A 17,735-nucleotide genomic window follows, 5' to 3' on the forward strand; every position below is an offset into this window, starting at 1 on the left:
CACCATTGCACATACCAGCCAGAAGGGGAGATGCTAGCCAGGCTAATGGTAGGTGTAGCCCCATACATCTGGAGGACACCAGGCTGGGCAAGACTGACTGAATTAGATGGACCAGTGGTCAGACTTGGTATAAGGCAGCGACCTATATTCCTGTGAAATCCAACTGCTAACAGACATAACCCTACATATGAAGGTGTGCTTATTTCTTCCATATGGCCTATTGTACCAGGAGCTGGAGCTCAAAAAGCTGAAAGAGACTGCACTACTTGGTATAGAAGCATAAAGACAGAGAGAGGTCAGTAACAGGTCATATGATGAAGAACTGCCACATGTAGCAAAGGGGGTGTTCCCCAAAGCTCAGATGAAATAAAAACAGGAAAGAAAAAGTAATGTCGAACAAGCAAGTAGATTCCAGCATGGTTGTGAAAAAGGCAGTTTGTGGTTTTAGAGACACTACAACATGCTGTTCTATAAATTTAGAAGGAAGGATCCTAATTAGGAAGAAAGGGGAAGAAAGGGGATAGAACTAACTGTAGGACAAAGAAACAAGGTAGGAAGTCTGAAAATCTGAAATTGGGTTTAAGTGGTGTCAGAATTATCACTTTACAAGGTCAGAAGACTCAATACAAATGGACAGAAATATGAAGCAGAAACAGTATAATGGAGCACATTAGCAATATGCACTAAATGGAAAACAGGAGATGCAATACTCAGCAAATCTCTGGTTTCTTACAGCAGGCAAGAAAAGGGAATTATAACTAGTCAAGCCATGAGTTAATCAAATATGTGCTTACTTTAACATACAGGTTTCAGACCAACCAGAGGCACACTGTATTTATATATTAAAATGAAGTAAATGAAAAGGTGTAGCTTGTTCCCTTTTCTAGCCATGTGAGAACAGGGTGGTGACCTAGTTGGGACATTAGCCTGATTCAACGGTCTCTTCTGAAGTTCTTCCTTTGTCTGGTGTACTTCGAAGATAAACTAGTGTAACCTGGCCACCACTTGTGTTAATGATCTAACCCTGTTATTGCCCTGGAAATCGAAATGACATACAGCTAACCAAACCAGGTGCACTAACATAGTACCTGGATTAAAAATGAATGAATCCAAATCTTTATGTGATTGCAATTCAATATTATTTTAAGCCCTTCCAAGGGCTCTTCCAAGGCTTTCATAGTCTGTATAATGTGTTAGGAAGCCATCAGGGGCATGGTGGGATGGAATATGGAATAATATAGCCCTTATGAAGCAACAAATGAAGCATCTTAAGTGTGCTCAGGAGCATGAAGATCAACAATTATTTTTAACCTGTTATAGTACATGTTTATTCAGAACATTGGAGAGGACAATCACCTGGGATAATATGTTAAGATAGAGAGCAGAAGACTCCTAACTGATGAAAGCAACTGTAAACCATTTACAAACCTAGGCGTGTGACAGAACTATTTACATTGTATTTGCATTGAATGTTTTTTGGGGTGGGTACATGGGCTTTGTTTGTTCTATTTATTTATAGAAACTACAAAACAAGCTTAAGAAGAAAGAAAGAAAGAAAGAAAGAAAGAAAGAAAGAAAGAAAGAAAGAAAGAAAGAAAGAAAGAAAGAAAGACCATCAGAACAGAACTTCACTTGTTTATGGTTGGGCTTTGAGAGACTTGTTCCGCAGTACAGAGGAAACACAGGAAGCTGAAAGGTGGAGTGGGTTGCACCATTTCAGACTGGGTGTATGGGGAGGGGACGACGACAAATCTTCTTTCTGCAAAAACCTGCCAGAATACAGAAAAGGAGCACAGCAGGGAGGAAAGATCTACCCCATCCCTTTGGTCACTGTGCTGTTTTGCTGTGTTTTCAACTGAAGCTGGGTTTTGAATGCAGGAGAGCAGTCAAAAATATGACGACCCCCCCCCCCGTCTGGAATGGCACAGCCCATTCTCTTACCTCAGTTGCTGCAACCTGTTTAGGCCCCACCTGAGCTCACCTGCAACCCCGCCCCCCCCAACTTCATTCCCAATTTACCTCTCCCTACTTCCCGGAACCAGCAGCCCCCCCCCCATTTTTCTCTGGCTTTCAGTCTTAAGGAAGACAGAAAAGTTTTTGGGAAATGTAGTCCTTGAACTCAGCACTCATAAGGTCTCTTTGCATTCAGATTTGTCCTAAAAGCCTCAAGCTGGGCTAGGCCCTGACAGTCTCCATTTTCCCCTCAAGCCACAATTAACTGTAAGTACATTTTAATTTTCTGTGGTTTATCCCACCATTCCCCAATTTACTGCTACTGTTCTCCCACTTCTGTCACACTTAAGATTTTTAATTTATTATTATTATTATTGATACATTTATTTACATTTTACACATTCTTAAAAAAAATCTTTTTGGACAAAGTAAAGATTTTTAGTTCCTTGTGGAAGCAGGCCCTGTGTTTTGTTTTGCTATAAATCACCTTTTACTGTGTGGTTGTTGTTGTTACAGTTATTGTTTTTACCACCACCACCAATTGCAACCGCTTACTTTTAGCAGGGTTGTGTTGAATATCAATGTAGGCAAGTAAATAAGGAACATGAAATCTTGAATTTTCCCCAATATATGTTGTATTATGTGTTATTATTATTTCATTTCTATACCGCTTTATATTTTTAAGAAAAATCTCAAAGCGGTTTACAGCATATTAAACATCAATAAAACAATGCACAATCAAACATTTCTGAAGAAAGTCAAACATAAAGTACACAGTCAAAGCAAAACAATTAACAGGAAACCAAAATACCATCTCAAAGGTTTCAAAATAAAACATTACAGTGGAGGTCAACTACAGAATACATATTTAACACAAACAAAGTTAACAAAAAACAAAAACAAAAGCTTAAACATTTCAAGGAAAACATTGCTAAGTGAAGTCAAATATAAAATGCACATTTAAAACAGCATAATTAACAAGAACAAAATATTATAAGCATGACACGGCTGTTTGGCAGTAACAAAAAGAGGGGGCAAAAGAATAATACAGTGGTACCTCGGGTTACATACGCTTCAGGTTACAGACTCTGCTAACCCAGAAATATTACCTTGGGTTAAGAACTTTGCTTCAAGATGAGAACAGAAATCGTGCTCCAGCAGCGCGGCAGCAGCAGGAGGCCCCATTAGCTAAAGTGGTGCTTCAGGTTAAGAACAGTTTCAGGTTAAGAACAGACCTCCAGAACGAATTAAGTTCTTAACCTGAGGTACCACTGTAATTAGGATTTGTTGTCAGGCATAGCAATGTCCCTCCAGTCTCCCCAGGGGCCTCTGTAATAGAGCTGGGTGAGTCTGGGCCCCGCCCTTTAAACCATGTGGAAAGGCCTTGCAGGGAGTGGCCTTCACAACTCATAGGCGGACGTTGTAAATATATTGCAGGTAGGATTCAGCTCCAGGTAGGATGCAGCTCCGTTAAATAGATTGAATACTGACTTAATGAGTAAGATAGAAATATGAGGACCTGGTAAAAACCCATAATTATTTCTCCCATCCCCCACAGTGCTTCAGAGACAAAACAAGAAAAAAAAGAAAAGAAAATACATTATTGTCAATACATTATTGATTTAATTTATTTGAGAAAAATTTTACACCGCTAACATTAAGGGGGGAAATATGGTGGCGGACAGCATAAAACTTACAATGAGGTTGCATTCATAAAAGAAGTACAAAATGCATTAAAGTCATTATAGGTCTTAATAACGAACAGGCACAAAGGATTCGGGACAGATTCTTGAAGATTCTAATTCCATTTTCTTCGTGAGTGTAAACATGCTTTTCCAAGGAGACTTGCTCCTCCTCCTGCTACTTAGAGCCCCACTGACCACTATGAGTGGAACAGAGCAGGTGAGCAAGAGTGCTAGCCCGGTAGAGGGACAAAGTGTGTGGTGCATAGTTTTGTCACAACTCGTGGCTGGATCTATTGCAGGGGTAAGCAGGAATGATTCCTCACTGGATGACCCTCTTAAGGGATCTTTGGTTGTCACTTCGAGGCCCCGGCCTGTTTGGGAGCTAACATACCTGCCGCACACCTAGGTTTCACAGATGCTCACGGTACTGGGCTACATGTGAGCTTTCTGACACCCCTCAACATTTTCCTACCATGTAGGCAGTGTGGTTGTATTGGTCACTAGTTAGCCTGTTTATTTGGATCCTCACCATATGCCACACCAAAAACTGTAAACTGCCTGAAACCAGTAATAGTTGTGACCATGTTAAACCTATTTTTCAACATTGAAATACAGTGGTACCTTGGGTTAAGTACCTAATTAGTTCTGGAGGTCAGTTCTTAACCTGAAACTGTTCTTAACCTGAAGCACCACTTTAGCTAATGGGGCCTCCTGCTGCCGCCGCGCCGCCGGAGCCCAATTTCTGTTCTTATCCTGAAGCAAAGTTCTTAACCTGAAGCACTATTTCTGGGTTAGCGGAGTGTGTAACCTGAAGCATATGTAACCCGAGGTACCACTGTAGATGATATCCTGCCACACACTGCGGACAAGGGAGAACATAGAACTTGAAGTATGGCAGGTTTTTTCACTCTGAAGTATATACATTTTTACTGAGAAACAAATACCATTGATTTCAACTTACTTTCAAATTAGGTACGCTCAGAAATGTAGTTTTTAATTTTGGTCACGTTTGCAGCGTTTGCATTTTTTCCCCAGAGCAGCTGAATTTATTGTAGTTCATTGTGTTGTCTGTTGCTGCTGCTGTGGTTGCCTTAAACTTTTTTATTATAAGCATGGAGTCAATGCCTGCCCTCTTTTATTGGACAGGTTGAAGGATGAACGGAGAAGCAATTGCTTTTTATTAATTGTGTCAATATCAACAAAAATAAAGTAGGATTTTCTCAAACAGAGTGTTGGCTCTACATGTCACACATCTACTATTGTTACGCAGATGCCTTCCAATCTTTTTGCTATATTCTTTGCTACCTGCATATACTGACTGCTATGTTCTCCACTGCCTTGGTGTTTACTTACATACTTACAGTTTAATTACCTTTTCAGTTGATCTACTCTGGTACATATGTGACAAGCAACACAGATAAGCATTCAGAAACATGTATCTGATTTAAATCCTTGTCCATTCCAGTCATAAATTCTTGCTTTAAAAAACAAACAAACACATCAACCCATTCATATTTCCCACCACAGCTAGAGCAGTGGGATCTTGCATATCGCTTGTCCTCTGAATGACTAATTGCAAGGCTGTAATTGTAAATAAGTATTTTAATTTACTATAATGAAGATAAATCTGATTTTTCCCCTCCCATACCTCCTCAAAATATTTGTCTGGAAAAATTCTAACTTGATACACAGTTTGACAAGTTGACCTCTAGTGGTATTTAGTATTTGAACTCTGACAGTATGTTAACGTTGACATCTGTATAGCATTTTGGTATTTTTTTTCACCTGAGAAAAAACAGGATGTTAAAAAAGTTACTATATCAGAATTTGAATTGTGCAGTCAGTCAGTCAGTCTAGTCTCTCTTTCAGTTAGCTGTGAAGTCATTTTTTAAAAAAGTTAAATTGAAATTTGTCAAGTTTTCAAAATTTTCTCTTAATTCTGTGTGAGAGACAGGATTTATTTATTTATTTATGGAGCCTTGAACTTCCAACATTGTTGCAGTTTTTGATAAGGTAAATGGACTGTACAAATTATTCTCAGTAATTCAGCCCTTTCTCATTCCACCCCCCCCCATGCCACAGTCTGTTATTCCAGATGCAAGCACCATATTGCATAACTTACTTAATTACACGATTACATGTTTGCTGAATTGTTCATTTTGCATTCAGTAGCTATGGCATCAGTAATACAGTTATGAATACTTACTGACATCTGATCATGGGCACATCTTTTTGGAACCACATCTCAGAGTTCAGTTAAACTTACAGCTTAGAAAGGTTGGATACTGAGAAACAAGTCCCATTAAACTCAGTTGAACTTATTTCTGAACAAACATGCATAATAATAAACTGCATGTGTGCGTTTTTTTTCTTTCCAAAATATAACCCAAAACCTTTAGCATTGTGTCTTTGTATGATGGTTTACATGAGACTGCATTTTTTTACTCTTTATTTGAGACACTTTATTGGTGCACTAGCAAATATTTTAAAATATTTCAAGTTCCTTCTGCAGTGTGACAGTTTTTGAATCTTCATGGACTATATGTCATTGCGGTTTGTTTCATGTTGTTTTTAAAAGCGATATTAATATGTAGTATATCAGATATTTATACTGATAGAATAATAGAGTAGATTTTCCCTAGCTTAATATAGACCGTATCTTGTCTGTTTTCTTTTAATTGTCAAATAATTCTGTGTACATTGCGGCAGCCTTTGGCTATGTGTAATAAAACTGACTGAGACTGAGACTATATAGATTGCCAAAGCTAGTGGTGAGTTCTGTTTTGTGAAATCATTTTCTAAAAGATGAGAACTGGAAGCTGATAGCAACTTTACAAAGCAGAAGTGGAACAGAATATGTACACTTAAAGAATAAATGTGAGAAGGGGATCATAGAACCATAGAATAGTAGAGTTGGAAGGGACCCTGAGTGTCATCTAGTCCAGCCCCCTGCAATGCAGGAATCTCAACTAAAGCATCAGTGGCAGATGGCCAACCAACCTCTACTTAAAAACTCCAATGAAGGATTGTCCACAACCTCCCAAGGGATTCTGTTCTACTGTTGAACAGCTCTTACTATCAGAAAGTTCTTCCTGATGTTTAGTTGGAATCTCCTTAAGCATTAAATCAAAGATTTGGAGAATGAAATTAAAATGCAGCTTAAACATATGGAGGTTTTAGGTTTGTTGTACAGTGGTACCTCTGGTTACGTACTTAATTGGTTCCCGAGGTCCATTCTTAACCTGAAACTGTTCTTGACCTAAAGCACCACTTTAGCTAATGGGGCCTCCCGCTGCTGCCACGCCGCCGCTGCACTATTTCTGTTCTCATCCTGAAGCAAAGTTCTTAACCCGAGGTACTATTTCTGGGTTTGCGGAGTCTGTAACCTGAAGCGTATGTAACCCGAGGTACCACTGTATTGTGCTGTGTGAGATAGGAACAGGATTGCTGACAAGTATGCTCGAGTTCCAGATTGAAGTGGGGGTGAAAAGAGGTCAAAGTCCAAAAAGTAGAAAGGAAAAGCAAACAGAGGAGATAGTAAGGGGAGGGAAATGTGTGTTATGGTGCAAAGGGGAAAAGAGAATGAATTCGTAAGAAGTAACATTGTTAGCTGAAGGTAAGCAAAATCTGTTTCAGAGGGACACAGCACACATTAAATTTCATCTAATTTAAGATTACTAGAAGAATCAGTGGTTCAGTAAAACTGATATTATTCTTGGTGCCAATTGCAAAAGGTCTTGTAACTAGTAGTAGTCACAGTATTTAATTAATGCAAGGGAAAGTTATTCATTGTTATAAAATCTAGTGTGTATTCTAGCCAAAGTTAGGCCTTTTAAAGTAATATCAATAGTGGTGTAGAAATGCATGTATACTTCAATCTCCCACTGAAATGAAAGGACGACTTAAAAGTGCTTAACTTTTGACTTGGGTCACTACCCTAATTGTTATTCTACAAGTAAAATATTTCCCTTATTGTTTTCCTAAAGTTTAGACTTGTTTAGACTTTAGCTGTTGTTGTTTAGTCGTTTAGTTGTGTCCTACTCTTCGTGACCCCATGGACCAGAGCATGCCAGGCACTCCTGTCTTCCACTGCCTCCCGCAGTTTGGTCAAACTCAATCCATAGTATTTAATTGATTTTCATTTTAGTTATTTTATTACACTTCATAATTCTTATATTAAATTGAATATTTTCCATTTTTCCACTTAGATGCAGGACTTGTGCATTTACTGCTCTATTTATGTCAAAATTTAATATAACTTAAGTATCCAGATTTAATGAAAATCACTGTTCAGGCACATCGACTGCACTAGAGATGCAGAAGTATTTTAAAAAACAAAACAAAACAACCCCCCCCCCCAGAATGCTGGCTGACTGTTGATAAGAGGATAATTGGAAAACCAGGGGATAGGGATCAAATGGAATATGCTCAGACAACATGGCTGGCTGACTGGCACAATGCAAGATTTTTTTCTGCAAGCACCAGTTCTAATCTGGGCCTAGCTGGTACCTATTAGGGCTGTTCTTATTTTAGGCACAAAAATAAAATGAATTAATGCTGTTTCTCGCTCACACTCTCTCCAAACTATAATTCCGTGGAAAAACCACATTATCTGGTTCTTCATCTCTAGTGATAAGGTGCCATTTAGCTTCTAGCTTTCATATCTCAGTTTCTAACACTGGTTAGGCTGAGAGGCATTGACTGGCTCAAGGTTACCCATTGAGCTTCATGGCCAACTTGGGTGATTTGAGCCCTGGTTTCCCAAGTCTTAGTCTGATATTCTAACCACTGTACCATACTAGCTCTCATGATGTGAATGAAACTGCCTCATACTGAATATTTGTATGATTTTTGTACAATTGTTGGGTATGAGGGAAATGCATTTAAATCTTGTATGTGCCAGCTCCATCCCATTGTCATCTGGTTCTGAATAGCTGGATCAGTGTTTTGGCCCATGGCGCACAATGGCTTTGTTCACACATAGCACTATGCCAGACTATGTCCTACCAAAAACAAGCACAAGGAGAAAATTTCAGCTGCTTCGTTCTTTACCCACTTATGCTGTTTCCATACTACTCAGAGCTAAGTCATGATTTGGCTTAGCATTATCCTAACCCAGACTCACAGTTTGTTTTCCCCCAACAAACCACAAGTAGTTAACCAAGAGCAAATCTTAGCTACAGCATGGTTTGTTTGAAGCGAGACAAACCACTAGCCCAGGTTTGCACATAGCACTGAGCCATACCATGGCCTAGCTTCTGGTAGTGCAGCAGGAGCAGGGGAGAAGCAAAGTGGTCATGACTTTCTCTTTCTGTACCAGCCCACTTGCTCGCTTATGGTAAGCTATAGTTTGGCTTAGTGTTATGTGAAAAACAGGCCAAGGCTTTTGATCAGTTTTCCAGATGCTGCGCTCAATTGTGTCTGATAGTACAAATGAGGCTGTATTTTGAAGCATTCTGTGGGCAATGATGGAGAAAGAATAATTCTCTTGCTCAATTGTGGAACTTAGGTGAATAGCAAATTATGTTTTGAAGGTGACCAAGTGGTGCTCTTCTATTAATTAGGATAAGTAATTAATTAGTAATCAGTACTTACTTTAATTAGTAACAAATGGATTCTGTGCTGCAGAAAAAGCTTGTTTCATAGTGGATGTAGGCTGATTCATCACCTACCACCAAATGAATGACTAATTCATTATTTGCATTAATCAATGGAAGTGGCTAAGTTTTGAATAAACCTTTTGAAAGCCACTATCTGGCCACTTTCCACATAAAAATGGCTTTTCATTAGGGCCTCAAATTTGAGCATGCAGAAATATGTAAAAGAAAATATTTCTGTCTTGTAGCTTTTGTTTGATCTTATTTTTTTTAACTGAAACATGAAGGTAGTGAAGACACTATGAGTGGTGACCACTTTGAATGCTCCAATTGCCAGATTTGTGCTCAACACAATTTTAGTCAACTAGAATGTTGTCTGAGTTAAGACAAGTGGAATCAGGATAAGACTGGAAATAGAAAATAGGAAGGCAAGAGGGTACAATAATGAGGCCTGGGGAGATGCTGAAACTAAATAAAACTAAATAAAAAATACTACAGAAACCATTTTGAATATGTGATTGTGTTTTTCACGTTCAGTAGGGATCTCATCTGTACCTTGCATTGAGCTTCTTTCTGCCACACAGAAAGAAGCACGCTAGTTCATCAAGATGTGTTTTCCAGTGATGCAGACAATCTGATAAATGCAGATGGAGGCTAGAAACTGAATCTGGCTCTATAGGAAATCTTGGTGTCAGTGAAAAGGAATTTTAGGGGACGACTGTTTAGATTTTATATCCTTGTGGTTTGTGAGAAAACAGCTTTTCTCCGGCAGAGGCCTATTCCACTGAAATTTCCTCTTGCACTATTTCTTTAGTGCCTAGTCTGCCTATTCCAGTCGTGCCTCCCAAGCTAAAAACTTGCACATCCACATCAAGAAGCTAAAGGAGCCAAAAGATTGCTCAGGCTTGAAAATGCAAGTTTAAATGTGGCAATGCACCTGCCATTTTCAGGAGCACAGATTGTAGAAACAATAATGCTGCCTGCGGCTTTCTGATTCTGCAAGTTTGAATGACACTATAGAATTTGTTACTGCTATTGGAGCAGTGGTAGAAAACAGAAGTTGCTGATGTAGCTCTATAGAGAAAGCATTGTATTTAAAACTAATGGCTTTAGGGCTACAGCAATATGCTGGAATTGAGAACTTCTCACTCTTTCCTTACACTCCCAAGTATTTCACTTTTTAAAGCTGGAAGGCTGTACCTCAGCAGACATAACTATAATCTTTGCATCAGACACTAGCCAACAGAATCTAAATGAAAATATTTTCTCCCTTTTCATTTTTAGAGTGAGAAATGGATCTGTCTTCTTATGCCTCGCCGGCAGCCATTATAGAAACCGTTGCGTCACAGCTAGCATGCAGTCCAGTGGATAAGGAAGTTGCTGTTCAGTTAGATGAAGAAGATGAACTAAAACACCTGCGTGCATGTTTTCATATTCCCAGAGTGAAGGATCTGCCTCCAAGTAAGAACCACAGTTATACCAAGGTGGCTTTGTATCTCCTTGCATATGTTTATTGCAAATCTGCAGGAAGCCTTGCTGCCTAAAGGATAAATGGAGCGATTGGTGCCACATCTTTGATCACAGCATGTCCCCTGCGTTGTAAAATCAGCACCTCAAGTTGAGTGCCTTATATGCTCTCATTCCCATTCTGATTAGAATGGAAGAATACAATACAGCACTTATGCCGTGCTTAGGCTGTCACTCAGTCTCTTTCAACAATATAGTGACTGATTGAAAATTATAGGCAGGAGTGTTTTTTAATGGATTTGAGCTACTTTGCCTCCAGGTGCTTATTGCCAAAAGAAGCTACTACTTTGGGCATTCAGGAAAGTTTTGCACTATCAGTTTTTTATGGTTGATTGGAATCCACTGGGGAGGCCTCTGGCACAAACCTCATTTGGAAGGAGCAGGAACAACACACTTGGCAGGAGGTTATTTTGGCACTATAAGAGGCCTCATACCAGGTATGAGGGTTACAATGTTGTTTGAGTTGATAAATAAGTTAAATTAATTGACAAAATATTCTGATCAGTTAAACCAATGTCCCTGATTAATTGGACAGCTAGTTTTAATGTCACAGCAATCACCATCTCATGACACACTGCTTTTGTTATACACAGGTGAGAATACTGCTTCTGAGATGGCTAATGCTGCTACTGTTGCATATATTGCCTAAATTCAAATTTGGAAATACCATATTTTTCATCTATAAGACGCCTCCACGTATAAGATACCCCCTATTTTGGGGGACTCAGATTTAAGAAAATGGGGGGAGACAGCTCCATGTATAAGATCCCCCCTAATTTTTGACATTATTTTTAAGGGGGAAAGCCTAGTCTTATACATAGAAAAATATGGTATTTTTTATTCATATGTGTTAGGGCTGGGAGATATTTCAATATATTGCCCAAATCCGGTTTGAAGTCCATATCGTGATATTGGTTTCATATTTTTTGACCTGGCAATATATCACAAATCATGGGGTGTGTGCGTGTGCATGCTATGCAAAAATCACAATGTGGGGAAAAACTCTGAAGCCAGCAAATGCCTCTCTATATAGTAGCTCCATTCTTATTTCAGACATTGTGATATATCGGTATATTGTGATGTTTAGCTGGTGATATATTGCAGTGTTGAAAACCAGGTTATGCCCCTGTCGTAATATGTGTGTGTATATGTTTTCAAGTAATATATTAAAACTCATATAATTCATTGGCTAAGATTTCTTTATTCAGGTTGCAACTCTTCTTGTTTTAGGAGATGTGCTTCTGATGTGAAAAAGTAGCCAATTCAACATAATACAATGAGATCTTTTTTTTTAAAAAAAAGCATGCAAGAAAGGAAGGAAGGAAGGAAAAGGGGAGAGGAATATATTGAATAATTTTTTAGCCAATCCATGACCCGAAATATGAACCATGTCTCCTTAACTCTGTTCCATTACATTCAATAGGAGTAGATTTATGAGATTTCAGGTGCAAAGTCCAAGGATGTGTAGGGGAATTCACCACATCTGGGACTGCAGCAGGAAATTGGGTTTTCCCTCATCTTTTATTTCTACCCAGAATCCATAGGCTGAACTACCTGCTTTGGCAGCAGGGGATTGTACTGAATGATAACTCTGTCAGCTCATGTGATCTCTGGCTGCTAAACCAGCCCAGCCCTGTCTTAGAGACAGCCATGGGGAATTTCTGAGCCTGGGATGGGCAACCCCCTGCAAGCTTTGCTGGCCTCGGAGAGCTCTCCTGGCCCTACAAAGCACATGTCAGCCAGGGAAGCCAACAATTTTTGTGTGTCAGATTTTAATTTGAGCCAGAGAAGAATTCAGGGGCTTGTAAAGCTTATATTTGCTTTGAGTTCAGTTTTAACAAGTCCCTAAAGTTATTCTGCTGTGCCTGGAAAAGGAAAACTTCACTAGGATATCTGTTAAAAAGTAATGAAGTTTATGGTGATAAAGTTTTAAAGGTTCTTAAGCTAAAGGTGCTTGAGCCAAAAGTAAATCTGGCCAAGGAATCTATAATGAATGCTCCCTTTCTCTTTTTAAAGGATTCTTCAGATTCCCCATTTATGAACTATTTTCAAATCAGTATTTTCTCAGTTATTTTTTCAGAATTATTCACTAACTGATATATATATAGCAATTGAAAGATCTTATTTTCCATTCTGCCTTTGAAATACCTTTTAAATAATTCTTATTAATGATTTTGGCAGGCAGTCTAGTTTGGGAATAGATAGCTACTGAAAATGTAAAAAACATACATAATATACAAAGTCACATGACATTTATCAAGTCTCCTAATTGAAGGGGCGGGGAGGGAGGTCTGTCCCAAACACTCAAATATACATTTGCAACCCTTCTTTATGAGCATTCTGCAGTGTTTATTTCATAATTAAGCAAGCAGACTGGCTAGAAATCCCCACCTTTCATCCTTGTGTTTGTGACAGCTAATCAATTTTGTGGTAATTTTCTCAGTCTGAAGTCCAAAATAAGCACTGTGGAGCAACTCTGAATTCATGTTGTGGTTGTGAGTGTGGATTGTGAATCATGGGAACTTCTCTCTCTGTGTAAGCATGTAAAATATTCTCTCTCTATATTTGTTCACTTGATTTCCCATGTTTTTTTAAAAATGTGGGATCAAGGTGTGAGTGTTCAGGATACTGGTGATTTTCTTTTTAAACAACAATCTACTAAACTAGAACGTTGAATTGTACAACAGATCTATGCAGCTTGGTGTTACTGCCTATGAAAGTGTTGTCTGCTGTGTTTAAAGATATCAAGATCTGACCTTTATTCTGAAGCATGTGTTTTTTGAAAAAACCATACACCATCCTAATATCTTTAATGTGGTTACAATAGAACCATCATTTACAGAAAGTAATCCGTTCTGGGGGTGTGTTTTTTAGTCAGTCTACCATAAATTAGATAATTAGGCAGCTTGATTGATTGGACATCTTTAATGGCTTTGTGTTAGCTTACCAGTGGCACTTAGCAAAACACCAGTCTAAGGCTTCCAGTCATTAAGCAGGCTAAAAAAGATGAACAGTATAATAATGGAAGATCTTGAAATTGTTGTATAATCCATGAAAGTAATCAATACATCAAAAAGGCCAGGGTGTAGTAAACAGAAACGTGATGATTTCAGGTAAGATAATAAGGACATAAGAAGAGCCTGCTGGATCAGGCCAGTAACCCATCTAGTCCAGCATCCTGTTCTCACAGTGGCCAAAGCTGTGCAAAACCTGCAAGCAGGATTCGAGCACAAGAGCACACTTCCCTCCTTTGGTTTACAGCAACTAGAGCTCAAAACTTTGTAGCTTTCTATTTATTTGTTTACATGATTTGTATCCTGCAACTTCTGCATAAATTTATGCTCCTTGGGTGGCTAACAAGATAGTTAAGAAACAAAAAAGTACAGTTAACAATAACAATCATCTTTTTAAAGAAACCAACCAACCCAAAAAAGCAACAGTCTATTCAAATAGACAGTAAAATCAAACTGCTCTGAGGGTGCCTTCACAGTGTCATTATTTTGCAGGAAAGATTCAGTCGCCCACCAGATCTTTAGTTTTGCACTTTTAAAGCCCCCACATAAACCTTCTGCCCTAGCCAACATAAGCAGATGGGCTTGGGCTGTAGCAGTGGCTACGTCACTCCTTTTGGCCCTGCTGCTTTCCAGCTGGAAGTTAAGATTGCTCCCTTTAGCTGTCACTAATGCCAGTTACAGATCTAAATAATAGTTGGGGTAAACATAATTTACATGGTGTGTACAAGCATGAGTGATCTTGCTTGACATTTATCTGTGCACCAAATGGATCTTGGATGTCTCACTCATGAAGCTAAAAGAGATAATCCAAGTTCTTTATATATTTACATAAAACATTGCACAGCATTGTCTTGAAAGCAGGGTAGAGCAAATCCTATAAAGCAGGTATGCCATTTAAAAGGGGGAGGGGAGAAGCTTATAAACTATATATTAATCTTGTCTAAGTTTTAGTAACAGCTTGTTTTACGTAGTCATGACATAAATCAAGAGAGAAGCTGCCAAAGGGGTTTTTTTGCATTCCACTTCTTTCTGCAGTTTAAGGTGGCAGAGATTTAGCCATTGTAATCAAGAAATGTGCAAGGGAAAATACAACAGACCTATTTTTAAAATGTTCTGTCCAGTACTTGTTAAAGCACTTGATTGCCACATATTTTGTCTGCCTTCACATCATTTGTGTAGATAAAAAAATTAATCAAGACACCCAGATGTAGATGTGCTTCTGTATGTTGAAACAGATTTCTACATTTAGATATCTTGCAGTTTGTCTCAATTTGTGCAGAAGTGAGTTGTGTAAGAGATACTACCCTCTCACACAAACATACATCTTGTCCTCAAACCTCAGTGTTGAAACTCCAGTAGTATCATTTCAACTTCTTCTAAGCAGGTAATAAGCAACCTTTGTTTAATTGGCAGGGAGACGGTGGTAGGGAGGGTTTTTCTTTAAAATAGTTTTTCCTAATGTTGCTTTGAGTCACGGAAGTCTAATGTAAACATGAGTCAACAGTAAGTTACTGTACCGAATGTCATTTTGGAATTGTATTAAAAGGAACAGATTCAGAATGAAACCAGTCTCCATATTTCCAGCTAGACAGTCTTGATTGGTAAGTGTCAGGGACTGGGCAGAGGAGGAATGATGGAGACCGCCTCCCCATCCTGACCCCTCCAGGGAGGAGGAAGAGGAAGACAGTATAGATTAACAACAGGGGTTTGAGGTAGGTCACAGCTCAGAGGCAGATGAGGGGGAAAGTTGGGAAATCATAGGAGAGCCAGCGCAGCACCTGGCTGACACATTGTCATTAGAAAGTGTTCCAGACCCACCATCTCCCAGAACCTGGTGAGTCTTAAAAGTAGGAGAGCAAAGAGCTTGAAGACAGGGCACTTAGCAGCAACCGTAGAGGAGGTGATGATGGTGACGAATGAGGAAGTGGGAGAGAGGGGGCCCCGGAAATTTACTTGAGACAATGCCATTATCCAAGAGGCTGGGTTCTATAGCCTCTCTCTGTAAAGATTGTAATAAAAAAGGACTGTAAGAAACTTTTAACTCAGAAACTTTGTTGCTGGAACACAGCTCTCACCATCCCTAGTCATTGCCCATGCTTGCTGATGCAGGTGTGAGTTGTAATTCAGCAATATGTGGAGGGCCAAAGGTTCCCCACATCTACTCTAACTAATCTTATTTTTCATCTGCTAATCTTTATAACTTCCCCAGCTTCTTTGTTACGCTCACACAAACATATACATAGTCAAGGTATGATCTCACTCACAAAGTGGACCAAGCAATCAGTGCTGTTTCTCCTCTAGAATTATTAAACCCTATTCACCACTTAGAGGTTACGTCTTCAGAAGAAATATTAGAGGAGCTAATATCATGAGCACACTGAAGTCCAGACAAGAGGAGAAGTAGTACTGCAAAGCAAGGATCTATTTAGTGAAAGTGAGGTGCTGTGAATGATGGACTGTAGTGGTGTTTAGATAGAAAAAATGTAAGTTGATTCGAAGTGGAATGAGCAAGCAAAATGGTGTAAATCTGAGTCCATCTAAATTGTTGTGCACGTGGAATGATATCTGCAAGTAAAAGGTCACCCCAACATGCTTCTTGTGGACTGTTGTGGAAAACCCAGAGCACATTGTGCATGTGTGTGTTGTGCGTGTGCACATTTGCACGGGAGGAGGAGAGGGAGGGAAAGTTCTGTTACGCTCATGGAAATGGATCCGTGCTACAGTGATTTGGTTGCATACCACACCCAGTTAAGAAAATATCAGTAAGTAGCAATCTAGTATTGTGCGCCAATGATCAGGAACAATGGTTTTGTATATTTAAAAACCTTTAAAACTGCCTTATATATTAAGCTCTAAATGGTATAGAAGGAGCAGATGAAAACATACCTTAACATTGCCTGTTCTAATGCTTGACTAGATTTCAATAAATCCTTCTGAAAATTGCTCAAAGACAATAATAATAATAATAATAATAATAATAATAGTTTTATTATTATTCGTACCCCACCAATCTGACTGGGTTGCCCCAGTCACAAATAAAATGCTTGCTTCCTCTAATCTCAATGAGACTCCCTTATTGTTCTTCAGAATAACAAAGGCCTGTGAACAGAACCAATTTGGAAGTGTGAATAATATTTACACCTCTGTTATTGCTCATTTTAAAAAGGATGCTGATGAAAACAAGGAGAGCGTCAGTAATATAGATTAGATTGAAACTGGTTTTGTGATTTAGGCTTTTTAAAAGCCTTTAAAGCTTTAATTAAGAAGTTATCTTCGTTGTCTCTTACGCCTGGAAAATGTATTAGTGGTTGAGTTCAAAGTAGTATCTTTAAAATGTAGTTTGAGTAGCTTTGTGGTTTAATGTTTCCCTATAGCCCTAAAATGAAATTGCCTCAGACAAATGTAAACTTATTCTTCTTTATATAATGTTAGAAGTGTTTATGTAAATTTTAATGCATTTGCTCAAGCTGCTGACTGGTATACATTCTTGCACAAGCTATTGATGACTGAGACATGCAAAAATGAGCACTGTTCCTTATGACCCTTGGCAGGAAACAGTAGCATATAGAATGAAAGGTGATGAAAAGGGCTAATCGCCCGTTTTATCATTTACAGGCATAATAGCTTGCGTTTCCCCTACAGAGCAGAAAACATTTTCAACAGATATTTTCCTCCTTCACAAGTGAACTGTGCTTGCCCACATTTCATATTGGCAACTTATGAAAGTCTAAAGAAATACTTAAATTTTTAATATACGTATTTCCAGCTTAGGGAATATTTTGCATTATCCATCAAAAAAGATGAGTGTTATCCAACATTAGGCATGCTCAGAGTAGACTCATTGAACTCAGTGGACTTAAGTAACTTAAATACATTAAAATGAATATATCTGAATACAACTTACTTGGATATTGCCCTATATTTTTAGTTAAATTTTTAGAGGACTAGTGCTACAGCCA

General features: G+C 38.7%; 1 protein-coding gene across 5 annotated transcripts in view; it reads left to right on the top strand.

The window, feature by feature from the left end:
- Positions 1-2,026: 2,026 nt before the first annotated feature.
- The window catches only part of KYNU (kynureninase), an 85,963-nt gene continuing 70,254 nt past the window's right edge, over positions 2,027-17,735 (top strand). The window contains exons 1-2 of one of the 5 annotated variants that reach the window (XM_081008383.1): positions 2,027-2,220; positions 10,520-10,696. In XM_081008383.1, the coding sequence (XP_080864509.1) occupies positions 10,528-10,696 (169 nt within the window). In that variant the 5' untranslated portion in view covers positions 2,027-2,220; positions 10,520-10,527. Of the gene's footprint in view, positions 2,221-7,147; positions 7,255-10,519; positions 10,697-17,735 lie in introns of those variants that run through there. The other 4 variants (XM_081008382.1, XM_081008380.1, XM_081008381.1 and 1 more) reach the window with 4 other exon arrangements.

The sequence above is a fragment of the Podarcis pityusensis genome, assembly GCF_964106645.2.
Source record: "Podarcis pityusensis genome assembly, chromosome: 1".
Classification (NCBI taxonomy): domain Eukaryota; kingdom Metazoa; phylum Chordata; class Lepidosauria; order Squamata; family Lacertidae; genus Podarcis; species Podarcis pityusensis.